The 22,575-nt window shown below is 43.4% G+C and overlaps 1 protein-coding gene and 3 non-coding genes across 4 annotated transcripts in view; 2 read left to right on the top strand and 2 right to left on the bottom strand.

The window, feature by feature from the left end:
• The first annotated feature begins 1,419 nt into the window (after positions 1-1,419).
• Positions 1,420-1,491, top strand: trnae-cuc (transfer RNA glutamic acid (anticodon CUC)). The gene has a single exon. It is a non-coding gene; the product is annotated as a tRNA-Glu (tRNA).
• Positions 1,492-1,917: 426 nt separating this feature from the next.
• On the top strand, positions 1,918-1,989 carry trnam-cau (transfer RNA methionine (anticodon CAU)). Its single transcript has one exon. It is a non-coding gene; the product is annotated as a tRNA-Met (tRNA).
• A 489-nt stretch (positions 1,990-2,478) lies between these two features.
• trnak-cuu (transfer RNA lysine (anticodon CUU)) lies at positions 2,479-2,551 on the bottom strand. Its single transcript has one exon. It is a non-coding gene; the product is annotated as a tRNA-Lys (tRNA).
• Positions 2,552-3,154: 603 nt separating this feature from the next.
• LOC111971731 (uncharacterized) overlaps positions 3,155-22,575 on the bottom strand; it is an 82,139-nt gene continuing 62,718 nt past the window's right edge. The window contains 7 exon segments of the mRNA XM_070446026.1: positions 3,155-3,560; positions 10,853-11,489; positions 11,779-11,869; positions 13,555-14,675; positions 14,836-14,947; positions 15,175-15,284; positions 17,741-18,062. Coding sequence (XP_070302127.1) covers positions 3,296-3,560; positions 10,853-11,489; positions 11,779-11,869; positions 13,555-14,675; positions 14,836-14,947; positions 15,175-15,284; positions 17,741-18,062 — 2,658 coding nt within the window. The 3' untranslated portion in view covers positions 3,155-3,295.

Raw genomic sequence — 22,575 nt, 5'->3', positions numbered from 1 at the left:
AACCCTCCACCAGAGTCGACTGTCTTGGCGACTTTAGCCGAGGTTCCACCCCCCTCTCCAGCCGAGGCCAGGCCAGGCCAGGCGGGCTTGCCTCAGCATCACAAGCCGCTGTCTATTCCGTTCGAACTTGGCTCTCATAGCGGGGGACATATCGCAGTGCTTGGCTTTGGACTCCGAAGGAGGAGAAGCAGCATGATCATTCATCTGCGTGGGGGGCTCCAACAGATCCATCGAAAAACGCAGGACTGGAGCTAGCTAGCTGTTACACTAGATAGCTGTAGGTCACACTCTCCGGTGTCTTGGAAATTGCAATAAATTGAAGATGTTTACCAGAAAGAGAGCTGACAGGGGCTTGTTGTGGTGACCGTATTTATTATCTCAAAATKTAGTCCTTATTTAACACTGCTTACCTAGCTATGAAAGCCATTGAAGCAGACCTAAAGTCATTTATGTAATATATWTTTTTTTTACAAGCAAATATTTATGCAAATTGCAATTCTAATATAGCATTGCCAATATGAACCTCTTGACTTCTCAACMGCCTGGTAGAGCTCTGTAATTTCCTAATTAAACATAAAGTAGAAAACAAATTATATTGGAAGTTCTTATTAGAGTTGTTAGTAATAGGAATTGACAGTGAAATAATTTGTTCAACATGTTTTTCTAGTAGTGACAGTTAACGGTTAAAATGTGGTTATGTTTTTGTGCAAACGCACAGATGGATTGACACTAACAGCTGTGCACGGCCTAAAAAACAAGACCAAAACATCTCTGCCCTCCTTTCAACCTACTACAGACTCAATGTTTTGTCCACACCATCAGTGGGATCTGTGGTGTTGGACATGGCACGCTCTCTCAACCCATATAAGTGAACCTATACTTATCAACCATCAGTTGTTCTATACAAAGGCCTTCCACTCTTGGTAATGTTGAACCCAATTGAAGCCTCATCTAAGTTCTAGCTTTCAGCTTGCTTGTGTATATGGTTGTATACCATAGTTGAAAGGACATCCCAGGGACTCATCTGGACTAAGTTAAAATGTGAGTTATCCTACTCTGTTGTCTGAACGACCTCTTTGGTGCAGCCTCTCCCATTCGTTGTTTGGCGACCGTTACGAAAATAAAAGAGAACGTTGGGTTACGGATGTAACCTTGGTTCTACTGAGTAGAGAGTAAAGGGTTTTCAAGCTTTCATGGCGTTCCTACACCTCCGTGGGGTTCAAGTGAAATAATATACATCATTACATACACGCCGTTTGGGTCTTAAAGCACGTGGTCAAAACGCAATCTTTTTAATGCTAGTACAAGTGAAGATTTTTTTTCACTGTGAAAACATMCTCTACCATTTCAATAGTTGAAAAGAGAAGGTTCGGAGAGTAATGCAGATGAATAGTCAAACATTCGCTTCTGTTTTAACCTTCCCTGGTGGTCTAGTGGTTAGGATTCGGCGCTCTCACCGCCGCGGCCCGGGTTCGATTCCCGGTCAGGGAACTACTTATTTTTTTCATTCTCAGTCGTGTAACCGCATGCAGATTATAACACAAGTAGAACAAGGGGTTAGTTATAAMAATCTTTGTTAGTAATGTTCGAAAGCATAAATAGACCCAGTAAATGCTCAAATAAATCAGAGCACATGTAAAATATATATACATGATATATTATGCACATTGTATGTGTGAAACAAGAGTATTGTTAAATGTTTACCTTCTGAAAAKGTAGCTAATCGTTTTTGAATGGGTGGAAGGGAACTGTATGAATGTATTGAACTGTAATGTAATGATGACAAATTATGGGTACAAAAATAAATAAATACAAATAATATGCAAACAATTGGCAATAAATACTGTAGGTAATATAAAAGTAATATGTTCGCCCCCCTCAGGTTTATGAACAGAATATTTTCCTTAACAGTTCCAGAGCAGAGTGGCGCAGCGGAAGCGTGCTGGGCCCATAACCCAGAGGTCGATGGATCGAAACCATCCTCTGCTAGTYCTTTTTCACCATATCCGCAACCAAAATGTACCAACAATTGAATCTCGACAACCAACCAGAGACAACACCACTACGAAGAATTTACCAAGAATTGGCCAATGCGAATAGAGCTACAGATGTACACTAACCCAGAGATTTTATTTTACACCTGCTACATTAGCAAGGTTACACAGGAGTGGCTGGATCGAAACSATCCTCTGCTAATATTTTCACCATCATGTACCGTGGTGTATTTATACATCGTATGTTTTATTAATTATATKTTTAAGGGAATCGATAGAAAAATGCCTGTATTGAGCCTAGCTACCTGACATGCTAGCCATCCACATCACTCGCCCACTAGCGTTTATTTTCCACGATGAATGTATGGAGTATGAAGCGATCGATATAGTAGCGGAATTACATAAAACATTTGTCGTTACGCAACACACTTCCACCCGTAAGTGCCAAATGTATTATAATGTTCGTTTCAAAGGTTTAAAACAGCGCCCAACGTGGGGCTCGAACCCACGACCCTGAGATTAAGAGTCTCATGCTCTACCGACTGAGCTAGCCGGGCCTATCAACATTYTGTATTTGCAGATGATTTTGAAAGAAGGGCGGGATAGTCTGAAACGAAAGTAGTTGTGGTGTTTTGCYACATTGCAGTAGCATTTAATATTAATATGACTGTAGGCCCACTAACAAAAACTGGTTTTCAAACCAACCTGCTGGTCTCACAAAATAACAGAATAGTTCATAACCGATGTGAATAWTTGGTACCAAAATTATTGTGTTAAGAAAATATGTTTATTTTGATGTCACTGTCTATGGCCACATGACTTGCTATTGCACATATATTGACACATTGACAATTATTTAGTACATGTTAAATCTTGCAAATAAAAAAAGGTCTACCCTAATAATATAAAAAAATACATGTCTTGGAACACATTTGTTCATATAATATGCACATGATATTCGATATTAATTCCACATTTCAGTTTCCAATAAAGATTTCCAACTTTATCTAATAATCGCCTAACATTGTGTGTCGGCCATAAAATTACAAGCCCCTTAGTTTAACTACTGTAACAACGATCTGGAGTTGAACAAAGGAAAAAAGTGTCACCTGTAAAGACAACTTTCTGCTAATCCCTTTTACATTTCCTTTATATTGTAGTGTTTGTTTTGGAGGTTTGGGGGATTGTCGGTCTCACATTATTACAATTAGAATGAATTCCCATTGATGTCTGTCTCAGCAATATTCTATTGTAGATTGTATAACCATGTCCATCCAGTCTACTGATTCTAATTCTATGCCTCACACCCCTCCTCCTCCATCTCCACAGACTGACTGCTGGTGCGTCTTGAGGTTGCATATCCAGGCGAAGCACTTCCCACAGTGGCTACAGGCAAAGGGTTTCTCCCCCGTATGAACCCTCTGGTGCTTCTTCAGGTTGCCAGCCTCTGAGAACATCTTCCCACAGGTGGCACACCTGAACGGCTTCTCCCCTGTGTGTACCCTCTGGTGAGCCTCCAGGTTGGACTGACCGGTGAAGGCCTTACCGCAGGCTCGGCACACGTAGCTCTTTCTCCTCCCGGCCGCATCACAGTGCTGCTGGGCCAGCTGGGCTGCCTGYTGCCCAGCCAGGKTCACCTCGATGTGGGCAAAGCCTTTGGCCGTGGCCCCTCTYCCTGGYGGTAGMCCTACCAGGGAGTGAAGGGATTGGGAAGACATACCGGTAMTAGTATTGGTGGTGGAGGTAGTTGGGTTTTCTGGGTGAGTCTGTTGTAGCTGCTGTGCTCTGAGGCGTCGTTGAAGCTGCCGCTGATGTGCTTGTTGAGACGCTCTCAAAATGGCTGCCCTGCTCCATGTGGGATGCCCCTGGATGCCCCCACCCACACCCAGAGTGGCTGCTTGAACTCCCTGATGCCCAGAGAAAGRCACACCCTCCSCTGTGGGCCTGACAGTCGCTGAGRGGAGCCGGGGCTGAGGCTCTGGGTCRACAATGAGGCAGTCTGGGTCAGTGTCTGTAGTGTTGTCGGTGTAGGAGCACGAGGGACCACCGGAGGGCGATGTTGATGCCGATGTGTCTGGGGCCCAGCGMGTGAAGAAGGTCTCCAGCTCAAACATTGAGTACTCAGAGCCTAGCGTGTTGGCTGCTCTCTGCTTGCTGAGCTGCTGTGTGGTCTGGGTTGGAGTTGTGTTGTCTGGCGCACCCTTGGGCATATTGGCTTTATTAYCTAGGCTCGCTGCGGGACTGGTGGTTCCAATACATTTTTCTGAGTCAGGAGCGGGAAGTGTGGGTCTGGAGGACTCCCCAGTACCTGGATAAGGATCATAGAAAAGGTGCGTGTTTATTTTAAATACTAGTTCAGACGCTCATTCTGAGTTTAAAGACATGGTAAAGGATGATAAGCTAGAGAAGCTTTTTACATGTACATTTGAGGAATGGTTTCCCAAACTCAGTCCTGCCCCCCCCCCCCGGATGCACGTTCTGGTTTTTGCCCTTGATTCAAATAACCAACTCATCATCAAGCTTTGACTATTTGAAACAGCTGTGTAGTGGTAGGGCAAAAACCAAAACGTGCACCCAAGGGACCCTGATCAGGACCCTGACTTAGCAGACACTCTTATCCAAGGCGACTTACAGTTAGTGCATTCAACTTAACAGGGGTCTGAACTGGCCTCGTTTCCCTCATTAAGAAAATAGCTTTTAGTAAACTATTATAAGTGAGTGGCTCAGTGACACTGTCTGGTGGGCGCCGACACGGTTGTCATGCATTCCTGGTTTATTTTCATTCTCCACTTACACTCTGCTGTCAGGTCAGGTCCTCCTGTTGCTGTTGCTGTGATACTTCCCAGGTTCTGTCCCATTCTTAGTGTTGATGGAGTTGATTCAGGAGCTGCAGGCTAGGAAGAAGAGAGGAGAAAGAGCCTATGAGATTAACTAAACACTAGATAAATAGTGATCAGCCCAACGCATCACCGAAGGCACACTGCCTGCCCTCCAGAACATCTACAGCACACGGTGTCACAGGAAGGCCAAGAAGATCATCAAGGACCTCAGCCACCCAAGCCCCGGCCTGTTCACCCCACTTCCATCTAGATGGCGGAGACAGTACAGGTGCATCAAAGCTGGGACCGAGAGACTGAAAAACAGCTTCTACAGTGCCTTGCAAAAGTATTCCTCCCCCTTGGTGTTTTTCCTATTTTGTTGCATTACAACCTGTAATTTGCATTACAACAGAAGTCACATAATTAGTTAAATAAAGTATACCTGTGTGCAATCTAAGTGTCACATGATCTTTCACATGATCTCAGTATATATACACCTGTTCTGAAAGGCCCCAGAGTCTGTAACACCACTAAGCAAGGGGCACCACCAAGCAAGTGGCACCATGAAGACCAAGGAGCTCTCCAAACAGGTCAGGGACAAAGTTGTGGAGAAGTACAGATCAGGGTTGGGTTATAAAAAAATATCTGAAACTTTGAACATCCCACGGAGGAGCACCATTAAATCAWTTTTTTTCAAATTGAAAGAATATGGCACCACAACAAACCTGCCATGAGAGGGCCGGCCACCAAAACTCACAGACCAGGCAAGAAGGGTATTAATCAGAGAGGCAAGAAAGAGACCAAAGATAACCCTGAAGGAGCWGCAAAGCTCCACAGCGGAGATTGGAGTATCTGTCCATAGGACCACTTTAAGCCATACACTCCATAGAGCTGGGCTTTACAAAAGAGTGGCCAGAAAAAAAGCCATTGCTTAAAGAAAAATAAGCGAACACGTTTGGTGTTCGCCAAAAGGCATGTGGGAGACTAAAACATATGGAAGAAGGTACTCTGGTCAGTTGAGACAAAAATTGAGTTTTTTGGCCATCAAGGAAAACACTATGTCTGGCGCAAACCCTACATCTCTCATCACACCGAGAACACCATCGCCACAGTGAAGCATGGTGGTGGCAGCATCATGCTGTGGGGATGTTTTTCATCAGCAGGGATTGGGAAACTGGTCAGAATTGAAGGAATGATGGATGGCATTAAATACAGGGAAATTCTTGAGAGAAACCTGTTTCAGTCTTCCAGAGATTTGAGACTGGGACGGAGGTTCACCTTCCAGCAGGACAATGACCCTAAGCATACTGCGAAAGCAACACTTGAGTGGTTTAAGGGGAAACATTTAAATGTCTTGGAATGGCCTAGTCAAAGCCCAGACCTCAATTCAATTGAGAATCTGTGGTATGACTTAAAGATTGCTGTACACCAGCGGAACCCATCCAACTTGAAGGAGCTGGAGCAGTTTTGCCTTGAAGAATGGACTAAAATCCCAGTGGCTAGATGTGCCAAGCTTATACAGACATACCCCAAGAGACTTGCAGCTGTAATTGCTGCAAAAGGTGTTGACTTAGGGGGGGTGGTGAGTAGTTATGCACGCTCAAGTTTTCAGTGTTCTTGTCTTATTTCTTGTTTGTTTAACAATAAAAAATATTTTGCATCTTCAAAGTGGTAGGCATTTCGTGTAAATCAAATGATACAAACTACCCAAAAATGTATTTTAATTCCAGGTTGTAAAGGAAACAAAATAGGAAAATGCCAAGGGGGGGGGGGGGATACTTTCGAAAGCCACTGTATCTCCAGGCCATCAGACTGTTAAATAGTCACCACTAACCGGCGTTCGCCCAGTACCCTGCCCTGAACCTTAGTCACTGTAACTAGCCGGCTACCACCCAGTACTCTACCCTGCACCTTAGAGACTGCTGCCCTATGTACATAGTCATTGAACACTGGTCACTTTAATAATGTTTACATACTGTTTTACCCACTTCATATGTATATACTGTATTCTAGTCAAGGCTCATCCTATATAACTACTGCTGTACACACCTTTTCTATTCATATACTGTCCATAATGTCTATACACACCATAATATACATATAGATTTATATTCCGGACTCTGACATTGCTTGTTCTAATATTTCTATATTTCTTAATCTTTTTCTTTTTGGGAATTTTACATGATTTGTTTTGTATTGTTAGGTATTACTATACTGTTGGAGCTAGAAACATAAGCATTTCGCTACACCCGCGATAACATCTGCTAAATATGTGTACGCGACCAATAAAATTGGATTTGATTTAGAGGTGTTACTGTAATATTCTGTTGCACCACCTTTTGCCTTCAGAACAACCTCCATTTGTCAAGGCATGGACTCTACAAGGTGTGGAAAGCATTCCACAAGGATGCTAGCCCATGTTGACTCAATGCTTTCCACAGTTGTGTCAAGTGGATCTCTACTCTGAATAGCTTGTTCCATCTCATCCCACAGATGCTCAATTGGATTGAGATCTGGTGACTGGGCAGGCCATTGCAGTAAGCTGAATTCACTGTCATGTTCGTGGAACCATTCCTGAACAATCTTAGCCYTGTGGCAATTTTCAGATGGCTGCCATGAATGGATGCGCCTGATTGGTAATGATGTTCACATTTCCATTCCTGTGACATTCACCCCCTGAATGACATACATACACAATCCATGTCTCAATTGTCTCAAGGCTTAAAAATAATTATTTAACCTGTCTCCTCCCCTTCAGCTACACTGAAGTGGATTTGACAGGTGTCAACAATAAGGGATCATAGCCTTCACCTGGTCAGTCTGTCATGGAAAGAGCAGGTGTTCCTAATTTGTTGTATACTCAGCGTACTGTAAATCAAACATATATTTAGGAAAGTCTAATTCACCGTTTTGACTTCCGTGGCAATAAATAATAATTCATTAAAATGAGTAAATTTGTTAAAGACATGCTCTGGTACTGGCGAGTACACAGTATTTTTGTGAACCTTCCGCTTTGGTCTGGATGTGTCAATGTGTAGTTCATACATGCATAATCTATGAGCAGAATTACTGTTTTACCTCAATTATCCACAAAATCCCTAGTTTGAAAGCAGCTGTTTTCTGGAAGCTGTGTGGCGCCATTTYCCCTACATTTACCCCCACGTGGGCCAGCCCCCTAGCAATTCGAATTTCAACCAATAAGATTCAGCCCCTCGCCATTTGAGTGACAGCTAGCGAGACGCACACAAAGTAAAGCGAAAGAGAGCAATGACGGGATGCACACATCTGCACATTTGTRATGAAGAACGCAATATTCCCGGGACCACTTTTGGCTCGTGGGTGCTACTTTCAGAACTACTGGTTAAAAAGTATACACAAGTACCAGAGAAAGTCTTTAAATGATAATTATTTGATTTCCATTTTTGGAATATATTGTGGATGTGATGAATGCTCTTTAAGATATTGATATTGTGTCACAGTTGAGGAAATTGAATGTCCTGTGATGGAGTAATGTAATGTTAATAACCACATTAATTCATTCATCGGTTTTGCAAAAAAACACTTTAATCTTCTTTTAACATTACAAGATAAGGACATCGATCAAAGTTTCACAGAATTGTGACACAATAGACTTATCCCTACAGTGTTAGAGCATTTGGGACTCAAAATAATAAAGTCGTACCATCACCTAACAAGATGTTTACATGTTTACTTCTAACAAATATGGTTACTTCAACCCATTTACTGTTTTTTGGTGTATGTTGAACCTCTACCTTGGTGTTACAAGGGAATCAAACATGTACTATTCTCACCACATCTTATAATTTTCACAGCTTTTTGAGTAGAAAACAAATACAGTTGAAGTCAGACGTTAACATACACCTTAGCCAAATACATTTAAACTCACGTTTTTCACAATTCCTGAATTTAATCCTTGTAAAAATTCCCTGTCTTAGGTCAGTTAGGATCGCCACTTTATTTGAAGAATGTGACATGTCATAATAATAGTAGAGAGAATTATTTATTTCAGCTTTTATTTCTTCATCACATTCCCAGTGGGTCAGAAGTTTACATACACTCAATTAGTATTTGCTAGCATTGCCTTTAAATTGTTTAACTTGGGTCAAACGTTCAGGTAGCCTTCCACAAGCTTCCCACAATAAGTTGATTGAATTTTGGCCCATTCCCCTGACAGAGCTGGTGTAACTGACTCAGGTTTGTAGGCCTTCTTGCTCGCACACGCTTTTTCAGTTCTGCCCTCAATTTTTCTATAGGATTGAGGTCAGGGCTTTGTGATGGCCACTCCAATAGCTTGACTTTGTCGTCCTTAAGCCATTTTGCCACAAATTTGGAAGTATGCTTGGGGTCATTGTCCATTTGGAAGACCCATTTGCAACCAAGCTTGAMCTTCCTGACTGATGTCTTGAGATGTTGCTTTAATATATCCACATAATTGTCCTYCCTCATGATGCCATCTATTTTGTGAAGTGCACCAGTCCCTCATGCAGCAAAGCACCACCACAATATGATCCTGCCACCCCCGTGCTTCACGGTTGGGATGGTGATCTTCGGCTTGCAAGCTTCCCCCTATTTCCTGCAAACATAACGATGGTCATTATGGCCAAACAGTTCTATTTTTGTTTCATCAGACTAGAGGACATTTCTCCAAAAAGTTAAATATTTGTCCCCATGTGCAGTTGTAAACCGTAGTCTGGCTTTTTGATGGCGGTTTAGGAGCAGTGGTTTCTTCCTTACTGAGCGGCCTTTCAGGTTATGTCAATATAGGACTCGTTTTACTGTGGATATAGATACTTTTGTACCCGTTTCCTCCAGCATCTTCACATGGTCCTTTGCTGTTGTTCTGGGATTGATTTGCACTTTCCGCACCAAAGTATGTTCATCTCTAGGAGACAGAATGTGTCTCCTTCCTGAGCGGTATGACGGCTGCGTGGTCCCATGGTGTTTATACTTGCGTACTATTGCTTGTACAGATGAACGTGGTACCTTCAGGCATTTAGAAATTGCTCCCAAGGATGAACCAGACTTGTGGAGGTCTACAATTTGTTTTCTGAGGTCTTGGCTGATTTCTTTTCATTTTCCCATGATGTCAAGCAGAGGCACTGGGTTAGGTAGGTCTTGAAATACATCCACAGGTACACCTCCAATTGACTCAAATTATGTCAATTAGCCTATCAGAAGCTTCTAAAGCCATGACATCATTTTCTGGAATTTTCCAAGCTGTTTAAAGGCACAGTCAACTTAGTGTATGTAAACCTCTGACCCACTGGAGTTGTGATACAGTGAATTATAAGTGAAATAATATGTCTGTAAACAATTGTAGAAAATGTACTTGTGTCATGCACAAAGTAGATGTCCTAACCGACTAGCCAAAACTATAGTTTGTTAACAAGAAATTTGTGGAGTGGTTGAAAAACGAGTTTTAATGACTCCAACCTAAGTGTATGTAAACTTCCGACTTCAACTGTAAATATGCTTATTATCATCACCAGCTATAGGACACCCAGAAAAAAGAATCTAATTATCAAAAGGACTGTCTTGATCAGATAAGAAAGAAAAGACAAAGACAATATTACCCTGACTACACTAATCTCGGACACCCAGAATTAAAATATTGCGTAATTGCTTCAGACGCTCGAGCATCTGTCCACGAGAAATTTCACTAACAACCCTTCCCTAAGCCCCTTTACTAATACTAAGTGTCTATATTAACAGCCAAGAGTTATTCCTGATCATGTGACCTAACCAGAGGAAAAACTCTGGGTCCTATTTTTATCCTATAACTATCAGTTGTCATGTGATCAGGGACAACTCCTGGCCCTCCTGGTCCTCCTCATATTGAAATAGATGGTTGATATATCCCGGTCACATCTAGTACTAGTATTGATGAAGATGGTGTTGTAGTAAAGGTTATTTTTTCTCTCTCCCCTGTAGTACTACTGCTGAGGATGATGTCGTTTCTGGTGTTTCTTTAGGTTGCTAGGGTCGGCAAAGCGTTCCCCACAGAGCGGGCAGGCGTACGGCCTCTCCCCCGTGTGAACGTTCTTGTGGATCTTAAGGTTCCAGTATTGAGAGAAGTGCTTCCCGCACACCATGCACCCGAACGGCCTCTCGCCCGTGTGGGTTCTAAGGTGCGGTTCTAGATTCGCCGGGGAGGAGAACCCTTTACCGCAGAACTTGCAGAGGTATGCCTTCTTCCTTATCACTTTCTTCCTACCGCATTTGTACGTCTCCTGACCTCCCTGTGCCTCGTCCGACCCCCCCATTCCGACATCATAACCAGCCATCTCTGACCCCTCTCTAGAACCTGAGAAGCTTCCGGAGCTTTCTACAGTGAAACCCCTGTGCTGACCCATCTCAGAGCCAGCAGGCCCCATCCTCCCTCCCATGATCAGCATGCCTTGGCCTGCTGGGTAGGAGAGGTTGAGGGAGGACGGCCCTGGGACGCTAGCGTCACCACAACCACCACTGCCCCCATTCGTCCACAGCGGAAGGGGGTGGTTCTCGTACGACACACGGCCATAGCTGACCTCCGTGGTGTGGTGCCTGGTCGTCCCGGGGTGGTGGTGGTGGGTGTGGTCTGGGGGTGAGTTGTGGTGGGTGGCCTCCAGGGGTAATGCTCCTCCTCTGTAGTTGTCTCTGCTGGACTCCTCCGGCCCTTGAGAAGAGAACACAGCGTCACAATCACACCACTGGCTGTTGTTGAAATCAATGGGAGATCTCATCACGATGGAGCTAAACTTGGGGAACGTCAATGCCATGATAACATGTTTTCAAAGCTTTATGCTCTGGAACAGGCAGGGATGGATGCAACAGAGTAGAGTCTTTACATGGGATCTAACTAGCCTTGTGTCACTGGTCTAACACCTTGATTACCAAGCCCTGCTGTTAGCACCACTACCCACTATCACCACACCCAGCCCACCACCCCTGTAGTCTCCACTCACCCTCCTGGATGCCGAGTCCTCCACCCCGTGGGTCCAGATCCTCCACCTTGATCAGCAGGATGTCAGGGTCTCTGTTCTCCACCGCTGCAGACTGGAAACACAGGGACGGACCAGGAATTAGATATCRCAATTACTATTATGCAATGAATCGTATTCATTTCTAAATCACACTAACTGTGTGACTGGAATAAATCTATGGACCAATGATTATAAATTGTGTACATCTTACATGTATGCAACAAGTATTTTATGTAGCTATAGATGTTTGATATGCATCTTGTTGCATCATCTGATTAGTGAATGGATGTCTTACTCAGAACCTCTGAATATTGGACCTCTCCAATTACTATTGTGGTTATAGTGACCTTATGGGTTTGAGTGATTTGATATCATTTATTTAACAAATATTAAGTGACATTAAGAATTTATTGGAAGATTAACAAACGTGTCTTGCTCAATAAGGATTAAACAAATATTAACTATTTATGAGWGTTCTTGCAGGTGGTGGGAGATGTTTCTGTGTCACACTTTCAAGCAGCTCCAGTACAGCTTTTCTTATTGGTGAATCGTTTGAATCCCTTCAGCTTTCCTTTGTCCGCCATATAAACCACTATTGCCTATTCATTTYAATAATGACAGAAACCTCAGTGTAAGGAATGTATTTTATTCATAATAGYTCCRTATGTAGAAAAACAAAAAAAAACATAGAAGAGGCATTGTAATACATGTTGACTCTTTAGGGGAAAGATTGTTATAGTAAAACTGCCACTCATTCATAAACTGGCATTAAATAACTTGTTTACAAAGTGAATTTGCCCAATGTCAAATATCCCCTTTAGCGTTAGATATACAGTACAATTTTAAATATGTACACAAAGCTAACCAGCATCATCCACTCCAGATTTACTCTTTAAGGTTGACATTTACCACGAATACCTTATCGGTAGCATATTTTGGGTCAGATATTCACCCTTCATTAGTCCACTGATATGAAATGTCTTATGTACATAATCAAAACCACCCATCATACCCAGGAACATTTCCACGCGTACCCATCTATTGGGGYCTCCATCATGAGTTCATGATAACTGACCCTAGAGCAGTGTTAAGTTTGTTAGTTTGTCAAATTATTCATAAGGTTGAATCCTCCTGGCTAGAAACATTAGGCTGGTTTCTAAAACACAGCGGAAACTTGATTAGCTTAATGAGTAAGAATAACTAAATGAGTAAGTTAGAGCCCCCTCCCCACCCTAAGTGAAGCTCATTTATATCCATATTTATTAGGATCTCCACTAGCTACTGCCCAGGGGGGGCCAAACAGGATTAAAACAATTAAAATCACAAAATATAAAAACAATACAACACATCTACAATATTACAATGCATGTCTGAGTAGAGTGCGTGTGTTAGCATATTCGCTCGTCTCTTCACAGTCCGCGTTGTGCCATAAGGTGTTGTTTTATCTGTATTTATTTATTTTTATCAGATTTTACTGCGCGCTTGAGTTACTTGATGTGGAAGAGAGTTCCATCTATGTAGTACTGAGCATTTCCCAGTGTGTGTTCTGGACTTGGGGACTGAAGAGACCCCTGGTGGTATGTCTTTTGGGGTATGTATGTGTGTCTATGTTGTGTTAGCTGTCTGAACGGACAGTTTGGTGCTTTCAACATGTCAATACCACTCACAAAGACAAGTAGTAATGCAGTAAATCTCTCTACTTTGAGCCAGGAGCGATTGACATGCATGTTTTTGATATTAGCCCTCAGTGTACATTTAAGGGCCAGCCGTGCTGCTCTGTTCTGGGCCAACCGTAATTTGCCTATGTTCTTCTTTGTGGCACTTGACCATATGAGTGGGCAGTGGTRCAGGTGGGATAAAACTAGGGCTCATGTCCGGGGGATATACGTCTGGATGGTTCCTCTCGTGGTGGGTCTTGAGGTTGCGTATCCAGGCAAATCCTTTCCCACAGAGCTCACAGTGGAAGGGTTTCTCCCCTGTATGGACCCTCTGGTGCTTCTTCAGGTTGCCAGCCTCGGAGAACATATTCCCACAGGTGTTGCATCTGAACGGCCTCTCCCCTGTGTGGGTCCTCAGGTGGATCTCTACTTTCTTGGGCCGGTTGAACGCCTTGCCRCAGAAGTTGCAGATGAACAGTTTCTCCCGGGCACTGGTCCTGTGGGGGACCTTGCCGTCCCTCGTCAGGGGGAAGCCAGTGTTGCCGCCGCCAGTGTTTCTGCCCCCGCCGCCGTGTGCCCACCCGTTCGCGTCAGAAGTCGACGGCATCGCAATGTCACTGATGGAGCGAGATTGTGACGGGGCGGCCATGTTGCCATGGTTACCTTGGAACCTGCCTCCCCCAAACATTGCAGACATTCCACTGTCGTGGCCCCACTTCTCCAGAGGCACCTTCCCTTCCTCCTCCGAGTCAATGTTCAGAACCTCCTCTCGGTTCCCCGGGAGATGGCGGTGGATAGTGACCGAAGCAGGAAGTGGACGGCGGTGCCCGGACTGAAACGACGCGGCGGCCTCGGCGACTGTGCTGTAAGAACAAGATGGCTGCCCAGCCCCGGCCGTCTCTGCCTGGCTGCTCTCATTAAAGAACGAGACCAGCGGCCCCAGACCGTCCCCTCTGTCGTCATCAGCACTGTACATATCAAGCTCAGCAGGGTGGGGTTGGTGCAGCAGTCCTGCGTGTTGGGGTTCACTGTCAGACTTAAGGAGAGGTGCCGAGCCACTGACCTCCACACGATGCCTGTTCCTGGGGCCCTGCTGCTGCTGCTCGGGGTGCTGAGGCTGGCTGACCTGCTCTGGGCCATGGGCTGAAGCGGGTGGATGGGATGTGGTGTCCCCAGGGCCAGTTCTACCGCTGCCTCCACGAGGTCCACACTCCACCAGTCCTGGAAGAGAGAGAAAGGGAATGAGAGCAGGTTMATGTTTAACTCAAGTTAAAGGTATGGCCAGGTTGAGTAGTGTGAGAATGGAGTCTTGATGTTGATCAAATGCATAGGGTGAGTAATTACAGTATCTGCAACACAGCAACCAAACTAACACACACACCGTCCTCTCCAATCAGTGGTACGTCGTCTGCCTCCGCGTCTCCAAGAGGATCCTCCATCCTCTCCTCTTTGACCAGCAGAGACTCAGGCTCCACAAGCTGCAGATCTGGCGACTGGAAGATAGAAAAGTGAAAAGTTGGGAATTAACCGCATAAATATACACCAAAACATGGTTGATAATGACCTACTGGTGACTGATGCTGCCAAGTGCTCAAAATGGTTCAAATGGGCCATTGTGTACTGTAGGACTATGCTCTAATGGAATATAACAGTTAGCCAGCAAGTATATTTGTTTTCTTGAACTGTGTAAGAAACTACAGGATAGGTTTCTTGAACTTACCTTGTCTCGGATGGGGTTGGGATGCATCTGGGAACTGTTGTGATTATTATTGGCTCCAGGGCCTCCTGACCACATCCCCATGGGATCTAGCTGTATGTCGTAGACACCACCTACGATAAAAAAAATAAGTTTAAACTTACTTGTAAAAAATTGCAGGTTGACTCGAGGTCACATTGGCCTAGATGAGCTTTGTCAGATTTTAATGACCAAAACAAAAGGTGGGTCCCAATGACTGTATACAGTGAGTGTACAAAACATTAGGAACATGCTCTTTCCATGACAGACTGACCAGGTGAATGCTATGATCCCTAATTGATGTCACCTGTTAAATCCACTTCAATCTGTGCAGATGAAGGTAAGGAGACAGGTTCAAAAAATATTTTTAAAAGCCTTCAGACAATTGAGACCTGGATTGTGTATATGTGCCATTCAGAGGATGAATGGGCAAGACAAAATATTGAAGTGCCTTTAATGGGGTATGGTAGTAGGTGCCAGGCGCAACGACTTGAGTGTGTCAAGAACTGCAACGTTGCTGGGTTTTTCACGCTCAACAGCTTCCCGTGTGTATCAAGAATGGTCCACCACCCAAAGGACATCCAGCCAACGGCATGCCAGTGGTCAAAAACGGATCATTGATGAAAGAGGACAAAGGAGGCTGACACAAATTGTGCAGAGAAACAGACAGGCTACAGTTAGTCATCTGACACTCCACTACAACATCGGTGCCCAAAGACCCATAAAAGAACGCACAACCCGTTGGTCCATGACACGAATGGGGTATGGCAGCTGACGACCTTATAGAGTTCCACTTCTCTCAGCAAAATACAAGAAACTGTGGTTGCAGTGGGCTAAGGAACAAAAACACTGGACACGGGAGAAGTGGAAAAACATTGCCTGGTCTGATGAATCCCTGGTTCCTGCTGCTTTACATTGATGAGAGGACTAGGGTATGGAAAAAACCGAGTACATGCATCCATCATGCCAGGTGTCAACAATACAGACTGGAGGTGGTGTGATGGTGTGTTTTCATGGCACACATTGGGCCCCTTGATAAAAGCGGAGCAACGTTTGAATGCCACAGGATATCTGAACATCATTGCCAATCAGGTGCATCCCTTCATTGCAGCAGTGTATCCATCTGTGAATATTTTTTTCCAGCAGGATAATGCCCCATGCCACAAGGCTAAGATTGTCCAGGAATGGTTCCACAAACATGACAGTGAATTCAGCTTCCTGTTTTGTACGCTCAGTGTAGGTGGCCCCAATGACTCTATATGTAGCACCAATGGGGGGGGGGGGGAACTTACCCAGCAGGTTAGGAGAATTAGGAAAAGGGTAAGCCCAGGGGTCTCCAACCTTTTTTAGCATGAGCTACTTTCAAATAGGTACATTCTTCACTTCTCTACCCTGCAACCCCAGATCCTTGGTGTACAAATTGTGTTTTCTGTCAATATACCATGTAAAAGAATGGTTATTATAAACTGGACGGTTCAAGCCCTGAATGCTGATTGGCTGAAAGCTGTGGTATATCAGACCGTATTCCACGGGTACGACAAAACATTTATTTTTACTCTTCTAATAACGTTGGTAACCAGTTTATAATAGCAATAAGGCACCTTGGGGGTTTGTGGTATATGACCAATATGCCACGGCTAAGGGCTGTATCCAGGCACTCTGCGTTGTGTCATGCGGGGCACAGCCCTCAGACCCTCAGTTGTTTATTTAAGCAATAAGGCCCAAGAAACTCTTTTGTATTTTCCRGAATTCTGATTTTTTTCTTTTTTTCCTTCCAGGCTCTACAAGCTGCAGATCTGGCGACTGGAAGATAGAAAAGTCGGGAATTAACCGCATAAATATACACCACAACATGGTTGATAATGACCTACTGGTGACTGATGCTGCCAAGTGCTCAAAATGGTTCAAATGGGCCATATTATTATTCATAGAGCAACAATGAAAATTGATGTTCTGAGTCCATGTCAATGCTTAAATCCCATCAGAAGACACATTGAGGTCTGTGAAAAAATCTAACACGTTTTGATTTGAGTGCACATKAAATTACTTTTTTACAAAATAGAGGCATACTAAGACATGAAACTTTAGTGGGTAAATCACACAATTATAAGTTGGTGCAGGAAATGAACTGATTCAAATGCTGGAAATTATCAAATAACTATGCAAATGGTAACAATTGGTCGAGTACCAGAGTTTGAGGCTAGGACTTTGATTCCTATGTAATGTTCTACAAAAAGGACTACTTTACTGTCAGTTGTCCTCCTATTATTTTTGGCTAAAGTTTGATTTAACAGTATAAAGCAATAAGAATGAACAAAGTCCATTAAAAACATGTTTTTTTTAATGTACCTCCCAGAAAGTATATTTAGAACTTTTATTATTCAGAACCGTCAAATATCGTCATACAGTCAAAAACAAAAAATAACGTATTATGATATTTTGGCCATGTCACCCAGACCTATTTTCCAGTGGTGTTTTTTWAATTTACTTTATCAGCAGGGTAATCCAATAAACTAGTATCAGATATGGTATGGCATTACAGTCTTCTTACCAGTTGATGAAGACGAACCTCTGAATTTCTCATTGGTGTTGATATGAACTCTGCTGTTGGGACGGCTGTTCATTGCGCTTTCCCGTAGCCTTCGTTCGGCGTAACCACGGGCCATCTTCAACTCGAGAAGATTCAGCTTTCGCTTCAAACCTTTGTTCTCCCTTTGGCATTGTGACATTTGCAAACTTACAACCGCATAATCGTCGTCTACCAGTTTGCAGATTTCTGCCACGGCTGCATTGGCCAATACCTCCATAATGGAAGCTAGCTGTGTCTGGAACGCAAGGCGACTCGACATTTTTGGACGACTGGCTCGCGAGCACTAAAAGTCGATAAATACAGTCTCATGCGATGTATATTGGATATATTGAATCACGTTCACTTCAAATATTTACAAAGACTAAGTTGGAYGAAGTGATTAAACATAAAGAGGCCTAAAAGCAGTAGTTTACTAGCTCTGTAGCTCCAGTTTCTTCTTCTGTACTACCAGCCTTTCGTCAGCAACACAAACAAATTATTTCCGGGTCACGGAATTTAGGAAACGTTCTAAATAAAAAGTTCCTCACGTAATAGTAGAAAAGTGTAATTAACCTGTATTTATTCATGATATGAAACAGGAGTAATTTTTTATATATTTAAGTGACATTTGTATTAAAATGTGGGTTTTAAGATGTTCCTATGTCAAATAAATCCCCTCTATACAATACATTGTATATGAAATACATATTGGTTTATAGAGAGAACTATTCTAGGTGCCGACGTAAAAGTGGGGTTGCGATTACTCACTAGTGTCTGTAGAATATATATGAGTACAATTTCTATATGCCCAGAAATACTCTACTCCACTCACTCCATTGGTCCCAATGCAATACACTATAGGCATATAAATTACATATTCGCTTATAGAGAGAAAACTATTCTATGTGCCAAAGTAAAAGTGGGGTTGGGATAACTCACCATGGTCTGTAGAATTGATATATGGTGTTATTTTATGTGGCACTGAGGTGTAAACACCCAGTAACACTTTCTACTTTCCCAACTCCATTCACTGCAGTGCAATACACTGTAGGCCAATAGGTGAGAATAGTTTAACACAATGTCAACTTTGATGGTCTGGCATACCTGTAAGCCAGGGATTCTCAAACTCAGTCCTGGAGCTCCCCTTGGGTGTACATTTTAGATTTTTGCCCTGGCACTACACAGCTGATTCAAATAACCAACTCATTATCAAGCTTTGACTATTTGAATCAGCTGTGTAGTGTTAGGGCAAAAAACAAAACGTGCACCCAGGGGGGGGACAGGACCAAGTTTGGGAAATCCTGCTGTAAACAACTTATATAGATTAACCTAATGATTATGAGCCAGTTGCGCCTTTTACACATGTAAATCAGCCCAAGGCYAGCCTTGACCTGTGCCAAACAAATGCATAGGGCCTGCCTGACAAATAATGTCAAATTACTTTAAATGGAGCCATTGGACACTATACGATACAAATATCAAATCAAATATTTCACTATACAGGCAGAACAATCTATAGTGTGTCCATAAAACTGGGGTCCAGTCTATTCACTAGAGTCCCTAGAATACAAAACAGCCAATCCTCTCTTCAAGCCTCATCCTTCAAGTAAACAGATGAGGTCCACCAMGGCCAGATGAGCAAGGCTTGGTAACAGCCAGTCTCGATTTTAGCATGTAAATCTTGGTGGGGCAATAAAAAAAATGTGGGATGCATACCAGCAAAGCTACAACACAACACTTAACAATACATTAATTGCACTATAACGGTGACAAACGGTGCCCACAAACTGTTAGAGACTACAAAAAGCTGTCACAACACTTCACCACTGCTACACCTGGCTATCAGCGGAGCCTTGTCTGGCAGCAAAACTGTTAATTCAGCCTCATTTACTGCCTTTAAAAAAAAACATAGCTGAAATTGCTGACTTGCTTAAACAAATGTGGTTTCTACTGACAATTGAGATGTACAAACTATGGCATAAGGTGAAGACAAGCGGATAAGAGGCAACCCGTAATATCGATTAAGACATTAATGAGTGAGCTAGGACGGACGTAGTCAATGTAACTATTTGTTCATCGCTTTGAAATGTACAGCGACAGAATTCAGAACATGGGCCGTTCTTACAGTGTTCTCCCTGTACACCAAGTCAGAACCATAGGATAAATAAAGGGGGCATATAAGCAGACAATGAAAGCTCTTACAATATTCAATGATTACATTTCKCAAACAGGTTATAGGCTACATATGCACCACCAAGTCAGAACAGTCGGCGAAATTAAGAGGTGAAAATAGACCAAATTATTAGGGTGAGGCACATGGGTTACACAACATACATTTAGTATTACTTCCTTGGCTACAGTATACATCTCTCCCTGGCATATTAGATCATTTATGCAGCAGCATACAATACATTTTTGGACTCACCTTGTTGTGCTGTGCTCACTTGAACAGGAAGGTGGCACGGCGGTCCTTCGTGGGCAAATTTTGTCATCAAACTTTGTAATCAAAGTCTGCCATTCTCTGGATTTATGGTGCTTTCAAGACAACTGGGAACTTGGGGGGGAAAAATTCAATCATGATGACGTCAGTGATCTTCAGGTCATTGCTCTAGAAAGAGGCCAGAGTTCACGATTTACAATTCAGAGTAGGATGAAAGTTCAAAATGTATATTCCCAGTCATAGCTCATTTTTTCCCAAGTTCCCAGTTGTCTTGAACTCACTAAAGTCCGAGTTTTGCAGTTCCGAGTTAAGTTGTTTTGAGCGCGGCACAAATCATGCTTCATTGACAGCATGGCCAATGTCGAAYGTTTAGAATTTTAAACCATTAGACTTGGGACCATACAGCCACTCCACTGAATAGCAGGCTAATGATTGCTTTGCAATGCTTGCAGTTAGCTACTGATTCCTTCCAAACCACTCTTTGTTGAATTTGCGATTTCCAACTTGATGTGTAATGTTTATGTCCAATGGACGATGAGCATCGATACGTTTTTTCTATAATTTCTCTTCATTATTTCTCTTCATATGACAAGGATTAAAAAGGAGACAGAATGCAAAATTAACAAATATACAGAAAGATCAGTGCGAAGGCCAAATTACAGAGGAATAACCTTTTGAGGCTATTAAATCCTTTCAGTCTGGAAAAAMCCCAGGGCTTGATGGCATACTGGTAGAGGTACAGTATATCACAAAAGTGAGTACACCCCTCACATTTTTGTAAATATTTGAGTATATCTTTTCATGGGACAACACTGAAGAAATGACACTTTGCTACAATGTACAGTAGTAAGTGTACAGCTTGTATAACAATGTAAATTTGCTGTCCCGTCAAAATAACTCAACACACAGCCATTAATGTCTAAACCGCTGGCAACAAAAGTGAGTACACCCCTAAGTGAAAGTCCAAATTGGGCACAAAGTGTCAATATTTTGTGTGGCCACCATCATTTTCCAGCACTGCCTTAACCCTCTTGGGCATGGAGTTCACCAGAGCTTCACAGGTTGCCACTGGAGTCCTCTTCCACTCCTCCATGACGACATAACGGAGCTGGTGGATGTTAGAGACCTTGCACTCCTCCTTCCGTTTGAGGATGCCCCACAGATGCTCAATAGGGTTTAGGTCTGGAGACATGCTTGGCCAGTCCATCACCTTTACCCTCAGCTTCTTTAGCAAGGCAGTGGTCGTCTTGGAGGTGTGTTTGGGGTCGTTATCATGTTGGAATACTGCCCTGTGGCCCAGTCTCCGAAGGGAGGGGATCATGCTCTGCTTCAGTATGTCACAGTACATGTTGGCATTCATGGTTCCCTCAATGAACTGTAGCTCCCCAGTGCCGGCAGCACTCATGCAGCCCCAGACCATGACACTCCCACCACCATGCTTGACTGTAGGCAAGACACACTTGTCTTTGTACTCCTCACCTGGTTGCCGCCACACACGCTTGACTCCATCTGAACCAAATAAGTTTATCTTGGTCTCATCAGACCACAGGACATGGTTCCAGTAATCCACGTCCTTAGTCTGCTTGTCTTCAGCAAACTGTTTGCGGGCTTTCTTGTGCATCATCTTTAGAAGAGGCTTCCTTCTGGGATGACAGCCATGCAGACCAATTTGATGCAGTGTACGGCGTATGGTCTGAGGACTGACAGGCTGACCCCCCACCCCTTCAACCTCTGCAGCAATGCTGGCAGCACTTATACGTCTATTTCCCAAAGACAACCTCTGGATATGACGCTGAGCACGTGCACTCAACTTCTTCGGTCGACCATGGCGAGGCCTGTTCTGAGTGGAACCTGTCCAGTTAAACCGCTGTATGGTCTTGGCCACCGTGCTGCAGCTCAGTTTCAGGGTCTTGGCAATCTTTTTATAGCCCAGGCCATCTTTATGTAGAGCAACAATTCTTTTTTTCAGATCCTCAGAGAGTTCTTTGCCATGAGGTGCCAYGTTGAACTTCCAGTGACCAGTCAGTATGAGGGAGTGTSAGAGCGATGACACCAAATTTAACACACCTGCTCCCCATTCACACCTGAGACCTTGTAACACTAACAAGTCACATGACACTGGGGAGGGAAAATGGCTAATTGGGCCCAATTTGGACATTTTCACTTAGGGGTGTACTCACTTTTGTTGCCAGCGGTTTAGACATTAATGGCTGTGTGTTGAGTTATTTTGAGGGGACAGCAAATTTACACTGTTATACAAGCTGTACACTTATATCAAAAAGTGAGTACACCCCTCACATTTTTGTAAATAGTTGAGTATATCTTTTCATGTGACAACACTGGAAAATGACACTTTGCTACAATGTTAAAGTAGTAA

The sequence above is a fragment of the Salvelinus sp. IW2-2015 genome, linkage group LG13 (genome assembly GCF_002910315.2).
Source record: "Salvelinus sp. IW2-2015 linkage group LG13, ASM291031v2, whole genome shotgun sequence".
Classification (NCBI taxonomy): domain Eukaryota; kingdom Metazoa; phylum Chordata; class Actinopteri; order Salmoniformes; family Salmonidae; genus Salvelinus; species Salvelinus sp. IW2-2015.
The sequence above is the reverse complement of the archived record's forward strand: the minus strand, read 5'-3'. Positions and strand labels throughout refer to the sequence as shown.